Here is a 14597-nt window from a genome sequence, read left to right on the forward strand (position 1 = left end):
GTCTTAAAAAGTAAACCATTCTTTAGATATTTTTTTTATTTCTGTGACTTTGGCAACAGTATTATTTTTTTTAAGAAATATATGTTGTTATGGAGTCATATAACTGTGATACTCATACCACAGACTATAAGGCAAAAGATAAGAACTTTATTCCTGACTCTTTTTTTATTATTATTATTTCTTTTATTATTGTCAGCTTCAGTGAAAACTGAAGCCTAGGAATAGTTTCTTTGATAGACATCCACAGAATTGCTAGTGTACTTGCACGCTTGCAGGTTCTGGATCAGATTGTGCTGTACCTTGCTTCTAACAAGAGTGATACTATTAAGACAATACAGAAGATATGTGGCAGTATCATACTGAATCCTGATGTCTGGTCTGGGTTGTCATTTCTGTTTTAAAAGAGTGTAATTGTTATTTAATACATTTCTTCCTCTCTGTAACACAATCGCTTTCTGTATGTAGTCCGGCTCACTTGCATGTTTCTCTCGCAACGAGGTTAAGTGCTTATTCCAAAACGCCTGTCTCCCTCTGCTGTTGTCCTCCTCAGCATGAGACAGAAGTACATGTTTGTGTGCATGGACATGTACACATAATAATGTGATGCGGGAGAATTGCTTACAGCTGTGATTAATGATTCAGTTCACTACCCTTAGTTGCCCCTTAGGTAACATACACTTGTGTTGGCCTATTTTCTCTAGAGATACACTACCCAGTCTTTGGTCTGAATAATTGGATTTGTCTCAGTTTCATAATGAGTCTCCCTTTTAACAGCTGCTGTATAAGTTCAGATTACCTATACCTAATTAAAACAACTTTATTTTGTTTGAACCTAATACATTTTGGATTTGAAACATTTAGACAAAAGGTTATATGGCCTTTCAGAAGCCCTTTTTTAATGCAGTATTTATTGCCAGCTTTTCTCTTCTGATTTGTATCAGCTTATCCTCAGTTTTCATTCAAGCTGTTATATTGCCATTGGGAAAATTAAAATAAGAAGGGCAAGTCATAAGTGGTCAACAGGACCATGTATTTCTCATATACGTACATGGATTGTTTGATATCATTCAAATTTTATTATATCTGGTGAATGCAAACATTCATTCAATAAATCTCTCCCTTTTGCTGCTTTCTGACTTGTCCCTGTGGGATTATTCTCCTGTCTATGAATTTTATTCTTTCTACTGGGTACATAGTATTACCACAGAAACAGAGTACTAGCATCACGATCCTGGTCAATTTAAGTGTACTCAACCAAAAAGAAGGCAGAACACGTCCTCCTTAATGTTAATGCTAATAGTTGTTCTTTAGTATTTTCTCTGGATGAGGAGTGGCTCCTAGATACTTTCAACCCTCTTTAGCCTGCCTACTTTCCTCTTTTCCTTTGCACTACAGAGGTTCTGGTCAGAGCTGGTCAAATCCCAAACCCCATTAGTTTTTCTTCTTAGAGACTTAGCTGATAGAAGTGGATTAGAGTTTACAATACACTTTATCACAAATTTGAGAGGATGATATGGCATCACCCATCACCCACACTGAATTTCTGACTACAATCATTATTCTGGTGTTAAACTTCTAGGAAGTAGGTGAGAAAAGGCAATGCAAAACACTGCCAATTCAGGACAGGTACTTTTTCTTTTTTTTTCCCCCGTTATAGAAGATTCCTTATAAGATTTTTTTTGAACGTAGGAGAACCCTTAGAAGTCAGTGAGAAATCTCCTTACATAGAAGGCTTCTACTTTGACATTTTTCTTTAAATTGGACCAAAGATTATAAATTGTAAAATAAAATTTATTGCATCCATTGACTATGGTATCATAAAGAGTAAACTGATTTATTCTTTGGTATTAATATAATAGCTACTGTCAAGGGTCTTGGAAAATTGCTAATATCTCATGATCACCGTGAGAAGGCATACATTTTGAAGTATCTTCATCCTCGAGGTCGTGTAGTACAAAATATTTTTCTTTGATGTTTATGTGTGTGCCTGTGTGTTTATCTAATTATATATTTTGAATGTTTAGAAAAACATTAGCTACAGTCTATTCTTTGTTTTGGGAAGCATATTTCAGGATGATATCCTATGAGTAATAGTAAACTTATTAAAATGCTGAGCAAAACAGGGACAGTCCTCATTTTAGTTCTTTTTTATGAAGGACTTTGATCTGAAGAAGTATTATTTATTAGGCATTCATTGGGAAAATTGATAGCATAATTTAACTTTTTATTTGCTAGTAAAACTGATAAGCAGTACATAAAAAGATGGACATCATTATGGAGGGAATAATAAAAAAATAAAAGGTTAATTTAGAGTTTTTTAAAAGGTCATCAATGAAGAGACTTTTAACATTGTCTTCTCTCCTACCCAGGTTCTGAAGTTTTGTTTTAATCAATGTTTTTGTGTCTATTTTACAGCTGCTAGTTTTTTCACAGAATGAGTTTGTATGCTAAAAATGTTTTCAGTTTTTCAGAATCTTGAGATAAATTTTGCATCTGGTGTGAACATATGTGGTATATCTGTTGTTTGAGTGTGAAACCCTCTATGTGATATAGAGGTGAAATAATGAATATTGAGAGTATGCCATGATTTAACATTTGATTGTTTAAATAGAAGATATTGTTCCTGAAAATGGGACACAGGAAGAGACAGGAGTTTTTGTCTAAGTCTCTAATCTCAAGCCCTTCTATATTGGTTTGTAAAGGTAGGTGGGCTGACTGAAGTTCCTGTTCACAGCACTGTCTTTGGCTAGCCATAGATACATGTGAGCAACCTCAAAACATCTTTTACTGTCACTATCCTTCGATTGTCTTGAGGAGAATCTTGTCCCATAAATGATTATCTTGTTGGTAGACTAGAAATGGAGATGGCAAGATCCACGATTTTCATCCTAGAAAACGTTTAGTTTCAGTATGCACTTGCTTCATAAGTCATTTTGAACATAAAGGATTGTTTTGCAATTGCACTGCTGCAAATGCAGCAGTGAAGTTGGCCTGAACATAAAACGACAACTCCAGGTCTGTAGAGCAAAGGAGAGTAACCAGCATATGCGCGCTTCTCTGACATGTGTGTAAAGCACTGATCCCCGTCAAATCTTTAAAATGAGAGCCATCACTCAAACTCATCATTTAAGCAGTCTGTCAAATTCACTTCCTGTAGTTGTTACTAAGTGTCTGGTGTTAGTTTTATGGAAAGAATACATTCATTTAGCATATTACTTTTATCTTTTCTTTTCTTTTCTTTTCTTTTCTTTTCTTTTCTTTTCTTTTCTTTTCTTTTCTTTTCTTTTCTTTTCTAAGGCAGTGTGATTGTCTAAAATCCCAGTGATGTACCTGCAACAGAAAGACCTGTGTTCAGGGCTTTCTTTAGGTGCCCCTTGAGTGCTTCAGTCGTAAAAATCTTGCCCCGTGCTCAACATAGCCCCTAAATTAGTGAGTTCAGTTCCCTACGCAGTACATGTGGAAAGGCAGGTTCCTTCAAGGAACTCTGCAGTGTGTCTGCATGCTCGGTAGTGAAACACTGAGTGCTATCCAAGAATAAAGAGCAGACTCAGCGGATACGTACTATCCGTTCCTGTCCTTATGTGCTTGATTTGGGATTTCATGCAACCACCGGGATTAATTCAACCTGTGGACCATAAACTTCCCGTATAGTCAGTGACGAGAGGGAGAGAGACACTTCTAGAAGTCCCTGCAAATACAGCCTGTAGAAGCTGTGGGCCTGGGGTCCTTCATCTACTCAGGCTTCTCAGCATCAAGCCCTGACTTGGCTTTGTCCATGAGACTTAAAATTGACAGTCTTTGTGTTATTCAGTGGGATTATTTCTACTCAATGTTGGTAAAATGTCCAACATCGTTGAAAATTGTTTCCTCCTTGGAAGACCATGCTTCAATAACTCTACTTTTCAGTGTTTACTTTTGCAGTGTTACTAAGATTTATATTAGTTTAGGGTTTAATTTATATATTATATAGGGATTTATATTATATTAGGGTTTATATTTCCCTGTGCTTATGAACATGCTGGTGTATCGAGTGTGATACTACAGAGCATAAAATCTTGAGAGACTGTATTTTGGTGGAGAATCCTTACTCTTTCCATGAAAACAATGGCAAAAGAGTGACTCCAATTGCTGGAACACCTTCTCTGCTTGTGATTTTAGGGTATATCTGCCACCTACAATACCAAAAAAAAAAATTGTGCTTATTTTGGATTAAAATAGCAGAGGAGAGTAGGTGTTTTCAGTTTAAATTTCATTTAGCATTTTAAAAACCTACCAAGGCAACTGGGTTGAACTTAATTTTTTAACACGAAGATCACCTTGTTCCCTCATTATTTTGATCCAAATAAACAACACAAGAAAACATTCTCAGCTGTGTATCACAGGGTCATCACTGGTGAGTCAATGCATTATTCTGTCATTTGGCTTTTGCAAGGAGGGAAGAATAGGCAGTAGTCATAATAAATAGGCTTATTTTAAAGAAATTACTTAGATCTATTATGAGTGTAGTTGATGATTTAGTGCGATCGTATTTGTCCTACTTAACCTTTCCAGAAAACTTCTGTCATTTGAATTTTTGGTTCATTCACAGGTATTAGTTTGCATGTGAAATGTTTATGAGGCTAAATGTTAGGCAGCAGTTGTTTTCAGCTGTACACTTTGGCCTTCTGCTTTTCAAAACATTGCTGCAGACTCTGAGTAATTACATCATTCTTGTTGGGTAGGCTGTAACTTGCTTCCTGCCTGATGTTAATCAGAACTTGTGAATTATTATTTCTATACAGATTTAAGGACTAAGAAGGATTGATAAGATTTAATGAAACAAAATTTCCCATGTGACCTCTACTGAACCAGTTTTTACCTCAATTTTGCTGAAGAGCCTAGGATCTTGCAGAGCAGATCATGATACTAGTACATTGGACACTTACGAGACTTTTTGAAGTGTGTGTTATATGTCTAGTTTTCATGTTATCCTTGAATAAAGAGTAGGTCGTTTAAAAATAAAAAGGCATTTGAGAAGTTAAAAACACGGTTTACCTATGCTGCTACATTCTACATTCGGTCTACCTCTGCTATGTGACTTTATTTGCACGTTCCCTCAAACTGATTTCATGCTCCCTGCAGTGACATATTTTGCTAACACAACAGATTTGTTCCTTCACTATATACAGCTTCTGGCTCCAACAAATGTCAGTGGCTTTTTAGACAAGCTCGAGCTTTTTATTCCTGTCTTTCTCAAGAGAAATATCAACATCTCACCCAGTAACATCTTTTCCTTGTGGCTATTCTGTTTATTTTATAAACAGACTAGCTTTATTTTACATATAGGGCCTGGTAAAGACATGCAAGTTACTGTGTTTTGTTTTGTTTTAACAAATTTAAATATTTTTTAGGAAAGTAATCCAGTGACAACTGTTTCCAACTTAGGTAAATAAGCATGACTGTGTTTAATCCTGAATTCATGTAATTATTTCCTTTTCTGAAACACTGAACTTGCATGAACCAGAGCAAACATTAGGCCTTCTGAGCTGCAGATTCTTCTTGGAGGAGCTCTGTGTTGGTGAGATTTATAGTTCATATCGAGGTAGAGAGTTGCAGAACTTCTTTAAAGAAAAAGAACTCATGCATATTATCATTTCTGTTTGTTGTTGGTAACATGGGTTATATGACTTTCTTATTTGTAAGAAGTGCTTCTAATTCACTATCCAAACAGAAACATGGAAGCATTATACTCAGAAAGTACTGTGGACACTTGGGGAGATATTTCTGTAATATTTGTGAAATCTGTATAAATATGGATAGGATAAATTTGGTTGACTATTCTGATGGACAGGGTGGCTGAGGAAACCCTCAGGGCCTGGACACAAATTAGTCTCTGTAAACAGTGCTGCAGCAATATTCCCTTTTCTTCTTTTTTTTGGCAAATGTAGCATTATCTAATGTGTTAGTGTTCACATAAGACTGTAAAAATCTAAGAAATGATGCTGCAGTGTCCTAAATCCATTTAATCTATATGTAATACTTTTAAAAATAGTGTACTGAATATCAAAATAAATTGAAAACTAGCCTTGTGTATAGAAATGCATTGCTTTCATATTTATTTACATTTTGGTTTGATTTTTCAAGCCTTTTCTGGTCTGGAATGAGAAGCATCTTCATGTTTAAATTTTGGGTGGAATTTGGTTTTGCATTTATTTTTCTTTTTGTTATATTTTAAATAGCAATATTTTTAGGATATGATTCGTAATTTACAACAAAACATTAAGCAATTATGTGCAATATCAATATCTGGTGCAATAAGTTAGGACATTAGTCTTATCTGAGAAAAAAAAAGAAAATCTCAAAATGGGTAGTTTAATGTCCTGAGTGAATCGTGAATCTCCACAGACTTTATTTTCTTTCCTATGTAATTTCTTTCCTCCTAATATTTGTGCTGTTTATGTGCTTGAGATGGCTAAGTGGTAGTCTGAAAATTGCAGTAAGATTAGTAATTACTAAGGGGACGTAATGTACTGTTTCATTGCAGTGGAACTCTGAAAATACTTAGACTGACTCTTGAGAAGGCATTCATCATATTTTTGACTTGTTATTCATAACATTTGTTTAACGATGAATTCTACAGTGTGTTTTTCTTCATAATATACACACTAAAATGTGTACATTTAGCCAAATTCTGTTCTTTTATACCACTAAAATATAGAATTAGTGCTTTTAAGATTGGGAAGATGCAGCAGTCACATGGTAAGGTTGATTCGAGCAGAATTTGATAGAATAGGCTTTAACATGAAACAAACTAAATCTGCTGAAAGTTCTGAAAAACTCAGATATTTTCTAGCTCACTGGGCACCTGTGAGTTACACGAGTAAATTAGGATTATCTGAATTAATTAGTTTTTGTTTCAGTAACAGTGAACATCCTGTCTTCTTCCATTGAGAGCATAATAATACCCTCAAGAAAAAACTGTAAAAGACTTATCTTTAATTGTACAAGCATGAGGAATTGCTGTGTGTAATCTGTTACTTAAATAGTCACAACATCTATATGTTTCAATAAACAGATTTGCATCATACAAGGGTTCTGAATGATGTACTAAGCATCTTTGAGACAAATGGTTTTGATATCAGGGATTTCATAACCAGAAAGTATATCTATAAGAATATATTATATTGAAAAACTGAAATACCCTGTATAGCATAAATTAAGATTGGAAAACGTTCTTATTTGAAATCATGCTGATTCATTTGAACATGCGTTTCCTGTACTGAGTTACAGAAGCTGAGCCAATTCCAGTGTGTTACTTTAGATTAAATACGTTTTTCAGAAGCTTTGTTGGAGCTGCTCTTTCTCATTTATACTAGTTGGATTTCAACAAATTTTGTTATTGTAGCTAAGAAGCGAGTGTGTTTTTTGGGGGCAAACCAATTCCTTGCCATAATTTCTCTCATTCTGAGCTAAAATTGAAAAAGAAAAGGTAATTGCAATGCCTGAAATTGGATGATGTTCAAGTTAAGGCATCTTGTTTCAAGACTTTTACCTTGAGGAAGGATATATAACATGAAAATTTTCAAGTTCTACTTAAATATTTCCTTTTTTTAATAAAAATGTTTAAATATTTGGTTATTGTCTACTACAATTCATGAGAGACACAAAGTACTTAATTTTCCACTTATTTCGGTAAGAACTGTGGGTATTCAGCTCCGCTTAGGAGTTGGCATGGTGCTATTGTCAGAAGGACTTCAGTATTGTTATAGAAAACTGGCGAATGTATTCCTATGATCTGATTTTGAAACATCTCCTGCATTGTGTGCAGTCACAAAACAGTGGCTGAATCTAGCCAAGATTTTTAATAACATCTAACTTTATGCATTTTGAACTAAAAGAGCTTGTGTTGCTAGGCATAAAATTGGTGGTGCATGGAAAAATTATTCAGTGAAACTACAATATAAACCTGCATGTACAATTCAGAAGTAGAATTCCTGGATGAACATGGAAGCTAAAACCCCGGAAAGAGCCATCTCTTTAGATCAAGTTTTATTTCCATTTTGTCCATGAACTCTTCTTCATCTGATTTTATTTCTTTAAATGAATTTGAGGGAATATCTTCAGCTTTTCAGAGTGCATAAATTAAACATTCATTATATCTACAACTTGCTTGCTGTAATCAGTGTGAATTAGCTGGATTTTATTTTCTGTTAGAGAACAGGAATGTTTTTCTCCACAGAAAATTTAAATATTATCCTAGGCACCCTCCATGTACTGTTGAAATATTTGCCATTTGAAGGTTGTACTTATGACAGACAATAAGCATCTTTCAAGAGCTTTGTTTTTTCAGCTGTGGCATACAGTTAATAGCAGGGCTCTCTGGAATATCTATAAAAATTCCTATTTGTTTTCAACCTTTTCAGTAAGAAACTTTTTTCTTTTCTTTCAAGAACTTCTAAAGATCTTTTAAAAATTTAAGAATTTTACCTTGAAATATTTCCAGTATCACTTGCTAAAGTGATGTTCATATGTCTCAACTCAGTAGTTCTTACAGACTTCCATGAAAGTCTCACAAAGAGCAGTTTCAGAATTGACCACTATGGGATTTCATTTAGGAAAAAAGCAAACAGGCTTTGAGTACTGCTGTTTCTTCTTATCTTCCCAAGATTGTTTCATTCAGGCTGGATGGTGGTGAATTGCTTTGTTTATTGCAAGTACATAAATAAGATCTTCCACTAGTATTGAGTCTTTACGATGCTTCCTTAGACTGCGGCCTTTAAATCTCTTGACTGGAAAAGTTCCCGGGAAACTCTGTCCATTGCTGCCTTGAGATTCTTCCCTGCATTTAGGAGTGGAAGTGGAGGATATTCAGAGGCTTACAGAAGAATGGCCTTTTTTTCCGTTAATATTCTTGACCAGGGAGCATTTTTATGATGTAAGTGGGAAGAGCTGCTGCAGCTCTACAATAACTCTGAATTTTCTTCTGTTGTAGGAGCAAGAATGGCAAAAGAGAAGTGATCTTAAAACAAACAAACAAACAAACAAACAAAACACTGTGGAATATCTTGAGAGTCTAATTTCCCTTTCTTTTTTAATAGCTGCATGAAGGTCCTTGAAAGGCAGCATGACAACATTATCCTTGTGTACTAATTGCTCTCCGTTAGATATCTGACTTTTCCAAGTTCCTCAAAAAATGAAGGATGGCATTGTACCTGGAAAAAAAATTATCATCTGTGAAAAGGAACAAAAGAATCAGCTAAAATCAAACATAAACAGCAAATAACCCAGTTGAGCCTATGCAGAACTAAAACCAGGCAGGTTCCAAAGCTGAAAGGTAATCTACAGACGTGGGTATTGAAGGGCACTGTTTCCATTCCCTGGAAAGCTTTTGCCCTCCCAGTTATCTTGACATAAGGGTTCAGCGTCCTTTCCCTCCGAGCGTAGTCCTTACTCACCTTCAGCATGCTGTAAAACTTGTTCCTTTCCACGGAGAAAGGATGCGGTTTTATGCAATGATCTGTGCGTGCCTCAGTCCTCACCTGCATTATATAATTTACTGTATCTTTTAATGAAAGTAACAGTGGTATAAAAACTTCCAGATAGTGAAGAATATGGCGGCCCACGCTCTCAGGAACATTTACACATATCATAGTTATACTTCCACTTTTTCTTGGGTTTCCATTCAATTTCTGTTCTCAATGCAGGACTTTAATAGTAATGTTCAAATGCCTAAGGGGTCAAGATCTAAATACATCTCTGACTGTGTCTTTTTTGCATGATCTACTAAGACAGCTGCATTCCTTGGGAGCAATATATCCCCTGCAACCCAGAATGAAACATATTAGTGAGGGGGGAAAAAAGGAGGAATGCTTTCTTTCAGTTCAATATGTCTCAGGGTAGACAGACTTCCCCTGGCCATATTTGGAAAATCAGATGCCACTTCCTTTCTTGCTAACCCTTTGCTTTATAACCCAGGATCCCTGAGGATACGGAGAAAGAATAAGCAGGTAATAGTTGTCATCAATATGTTTGTCCTGCAGTTTTTCTAACAGGATAGGTGGAAAAGAGTAGAAAGCTCCTGAAACCCAGGAGGTACCTCACCTCAAAAGTGTAATTGCCAGGAGCCATTTACTTCTATGGGGAATTTAGCTCTTGAAAATCTTACCTATATTTAGAAATGCCTAATGTCTGCTAACTATCTATATGCCATATATTTGCAAGTGTGCATAGAATATGTTTCATGTTCATCTTTGTACTGCAGTGTAGGAGTTACAGCAACATAAAATTTAGGTGGTTTAACAGTATGCTGTTGACAGTCCACAATGTTTTGCTATTCTGACACAATAGGAAACATCATAAGCTGGTTCTGGCAAGAATATACTAGTAAAATCATATTCTGAATGGAAAAAAATCCAGAAGACAGAAATATTATTACACTTTTAGACTTCAGCTTTTTTTTTTTTTTTTTTTTTTTAATTTTGGTTTTCAAATAGATTTAAACTTTCCAGGATTTGTCTTGTTATTTTTCAGTATTTTGTTATAATGAATTAAAATTTTGCATTAATTTACTGTGAATATTATTTAAACTGTGTAACTTCATTTGTCTGCACAATATTTCATTTATTCAAATCTTTAATTTTTATAAAAACAAGATATAGTCTTTTTTTATTTTCAAATGTATTTTTCATATATTCACTTGATTGCCTACAAAGATAAAACCCAATAAAAATGCTATCTAGTACTGTACCATAAAATCCAGAAGTGATACCATAATACATCTGCCCAATGAGAAGTGATAACTGGCATTTTTTTCAGTCTTAGTTGGCACTGAAATTCAATTAATGTATCTTTCTAGCTTGTAAAAGTTAGTGTTTTCCTATGCTATTAGCATACTACCAGTAGAACCAGAAGTACATAGTTTTAAATGTGTGGCTTTTGCTTCAGAGTATTTTTTTAATTTTTCCTTTTTTTTAACTTTCTATTTTGTCTTTCGCAGCATAATCCAATTTCAGAATCAGGTGCTATGGATTTTCTTAGTCTCCAGAAAAAGCAACATATATTAGAGAAGTCGATAAAAGCAGAAAGTGTTACCGAGCTAACCAGGCAGTGCCATTTTACTGTCATTTGCAGCTACATTTGCAGTTAACCATGGTTACAGGGTTAATTTGCTAAAAGAAAAAAGACCAGCTACTTCGAATATGAGTCAGGTGGAGAATGAATTATTGTTCAGTTTAGATAAGGTAAGAGCCGAAGGACTGACGAGCTGGTCAAATCTGAGCAAACTCTGCTATAAACTATCTTTCCAAAACAACCCACAAAGCAATTAAGAAAATTAGATTCAGGGACGTTTGGGGTATTTTTTGTTTTCTTGTGTTGTCCTTCTGTTTGATCATTTCTTTTCGGAAGGTACACAGACCCCACACCATTTAAATTTCGCTGCTGTAAAAGCAGGTTGTTCCTTTACGTAGCCGACGTCAACGTGCGTGTCACCGGCGCGACCTCGCGTCTCCGGCTTTTCCGGCAGAATAGTCATTTTCTGACAGAAGCGGTTTGCAGGGTTTTCGTGTATCCGCCACAAAGCGAAATGGGACGCCCTCTCGGGCGGATGGTGTCGGCCAGCCGGCTCCGCGCTGGCCGCCGCGCCGTCGGGCCGCGCCGCCGTCGGGCCGCGCCGCCGTCGGGCCGCCGCGCCGTCGGGCCGCGGCTCTGCTCGGCGGTACGGCCTTGCCCGGAGTGCACTCAGTGACGCTGGTACCTGTTGCTGGTTCTTTTTCCAGGTCAACTGGCTGCAGGTACGTGTGAGATTGTTACTTTGGACAGAGATAGCAGTCAGCCCCGAAGGACTATAGCCCGACAAACGGCTCGCTGTGCGTGTAAAAAAGGACAGATTGCCGGTACAACGAGAGCGAGGCCAGCCTGTGTCGATGGTAAGAAGTAAAGATCTATTCGATAAGTTTCTGCCGATAAAAGAGTGCTTTCAACTGGTAGAGTCTCATCAGATAATCAAAGCTCTATAGCAGAAATTTTCTTATGTCCCAACTAGTGTTGGTAATACAACTGAAGTTCCCAAAACAGAGACTGACTAATAGTATGGATATTTCAGTAACAGTTTTTTTTTATTATTTAAATTTTCACTTTTGTTTTATAGTGATATGCAGCTGAATGTTAAGGGCATGATATTGTTATAGTTTGTATGTGTTGATAGGATCAGCGGTGAAATAGCATTCTTTTCCCCTAACTTTTATTCTATAGAACAAAAAAGAAGAAAAAAAAGAAAGACCCACAAAGATTTTATGCCACTAGGGGCTAATGTGACCACTTCTATGGGAAAGTTAATGTTATTAAGGAAAACACGAACACTGTACTTGAATGTAGTTATCTGAATTTACCTTACATGCCTAGCATTTCTTCTCTGCTTAAAATGATGATTCTGTATGATTCACTGCAGATATAGTGGTAGCGTGCAGCCTGAAAAAGTGCTGACATAGAGGGAGGTATGAAAATACTTCATTTTGAAATCATTTTGTGAGACAAATGGATTCCAATGTTAGAGCTAAATAAGACACTAATAATGGTACAATCTTCAAGGCAAGTCTGCCAGTGCAAGCTTATTAGCAAGCATTCATATTATAATTAAAAGTAAAATTAGAGATATATTGAAAGTAGTTGATACAAAACAGGCATGTATTGGTCAAGACTCTGTTAACAGCAGAAGAAGATGCTTATATATGGGAGATATAATGAATTCACTGATTACCTTTGAATGCTGATTAGTTTGAGTCCTCAAATAAAAATATTGTGAAGAATGCCCTACCAGTGCTTCAGAATTTGATCTTACCCAGTGACTATCAAAGAAGACAGCTCAAAGGGGATTTCAGAGCCTACCTGCAAAGCTAAATATAGAACATCGTGCACATTCTGTTTTTGCATTTTGCTTTCACTGTTTTTGGTACTCTGTAATACTGTTCATTTTTCTTAGCTAATATGAGATGGTATCCAGTAATTTTCTTCTTTCTTGTTTTATTATAAGATCATAAGATTTAATTGCCTAAGAAAGGAATGATTTTAACATGTCATTTATAATTGCAACTTTAGCAAAACTGCTTGTTAGCAATTAAAAAATTCAACCTATGTTTCCCATTTTAAAACAATAAAGGTATGAGGGAAATATGAAATTTCCTTCATCTAATGGGAATGGATATGTAATTTTTTCTCAGTCAGTTATGGATCTAGGATGAGATTTGCTGTAACTTGGGTATCCAAAGTTAGTTGTCTAACCCGTTTTTCTTTATACTCAGTGGAGATCAAGAGGCACCTTTTCAGAGTAATCGTGTCATGCTAAGATCAGATATACTACTCTCTGGTACTCACTATTTCTCTTCCTTGCTTTAAAAGATACCTGTGGTGACTAAATCAGACTTCAGTCAGCGAAAATCTGTATGTGTCAGTAAAAAGAGATGACTCCCCCCTACCCTCCACTTGTTATATTAGCTTAGTTCCCAAGTACAGAAGATTTGAGGTCATTTAATATTTGAAAAGAATTTTCTTTTTCTTTTTTTTTTTCATTTTATCTGGAACTCCTGAAAAGGGGCAATTCCAAATTCTTCTTTCAGTGTACATGATCATCATTTTGTGTAAACAGAGAAGTAGATATTTGGAATTATGGTTAGGTGGTGTGTAATCAGAGAGGGTTCTTTGTGTGATGCTTCACATTTGAAAAATAAGTGGGAAGTTCATCAGCTGAAAAATAGAGCTGCAAATTAACTTGTGTGTCCAGATATTAACCTTCATTTTTTAAGCTCTCCTGTATGGTCCTAATACAATCTAATCATGCCATTCTTTATTATTTTGCAAAATGTTTATAGTTAAGATACTGAGTCCTTTGCTAAGAACGATAACCATAAGACAAGTAGGACATGATACTTTTGCTTTACTAGACCCTGGAAATCAAAGCTAGAAATGCTTAATGGTACCTAGAGCTGGCTCGCAAGTTACCAAGTTAAAAAGCACGGGCCAAGTCTTTGGTCTGTAATTTTTACTTATCAAGTGTATTATGAAAACATATAGAAGTTTTACATGCAAACAGGCCAGCTGGTACAATATTAATTTACCTACATACAATGATATAGGAAAGAATGAACAAGCATTTCCTCTTGTGTTTAATCTTCTGCTGTCAAAGAAAGGTGGCAGATAAATTGGCCATTAACTAACAAAGAAGTGTTCATCTTTGAATTGGCCAAGTTCATACTTTAATGAATACAAACTAGGGTTCTCATCTCCAGAGTGAGAAGGATCTGAATTTTTCCCTAGTATTTATATTAATTTCTAGAATAGAGTGTTTCAAACATTGCTACTAAATGCATTTTTCTGAGCAGAATGTGAAATCTGCTGAATTCATGCCTCAGAAATGCTAGTTTTGCCTCTGATGTTAATTCAAATACTGCTATTTTAGTAATACAACAAATGAACATAGATTTTTCTTACACTACAGGGATATTTTCACCAATAGAAATCTTCCATCTACAGAAATTCCATTCACTCTTTCTTATATAGATCTCCTTGCCCTAACAAACAAGCAAATCCTTCTTCCAGCTTTTTTAAGTATCCACTTAAGTGTA

General features: G+C 35.6%; 1 protein-coding gene across 1 annotated transcript in view; it reads left to right on the forward strand.

The window, feature by feature from the left end:
• TAFA5 (TAFA chemokine like family member 5) overlaps nucleotides 1–14597 on the forward strand; it is a 311857-nt gene that overhangs the window by 106397 nt on the left and 190863 nt on the right. Inside the window, exon 2 of the mRNA XM_062599727.1 lies at nucleotides 11757–11906. Within this exon, the coding sequence (XP_062455711.1) occupies nucleotides 11757–11906 (150 nt within the window). The remainder of the gene's footprint in view (nucleotides 1–11756; nucleotides 11907–14597) is intronic.

The sequence above is a fragment of the Rhea pennata genome, chromosome 1 (assembly GCF_028389875.1).
Source record: "Rhea pennata isolate bPtePen1 chromosome 1, bPtePen1.pri, whole genome shotgun sequence".
Classification (NCBI taxonomy): Eukaryota; Metazoa; Chordata; class Aves; order Rheiformes; family Rheidae; genus Rhea; species Rhea pennata.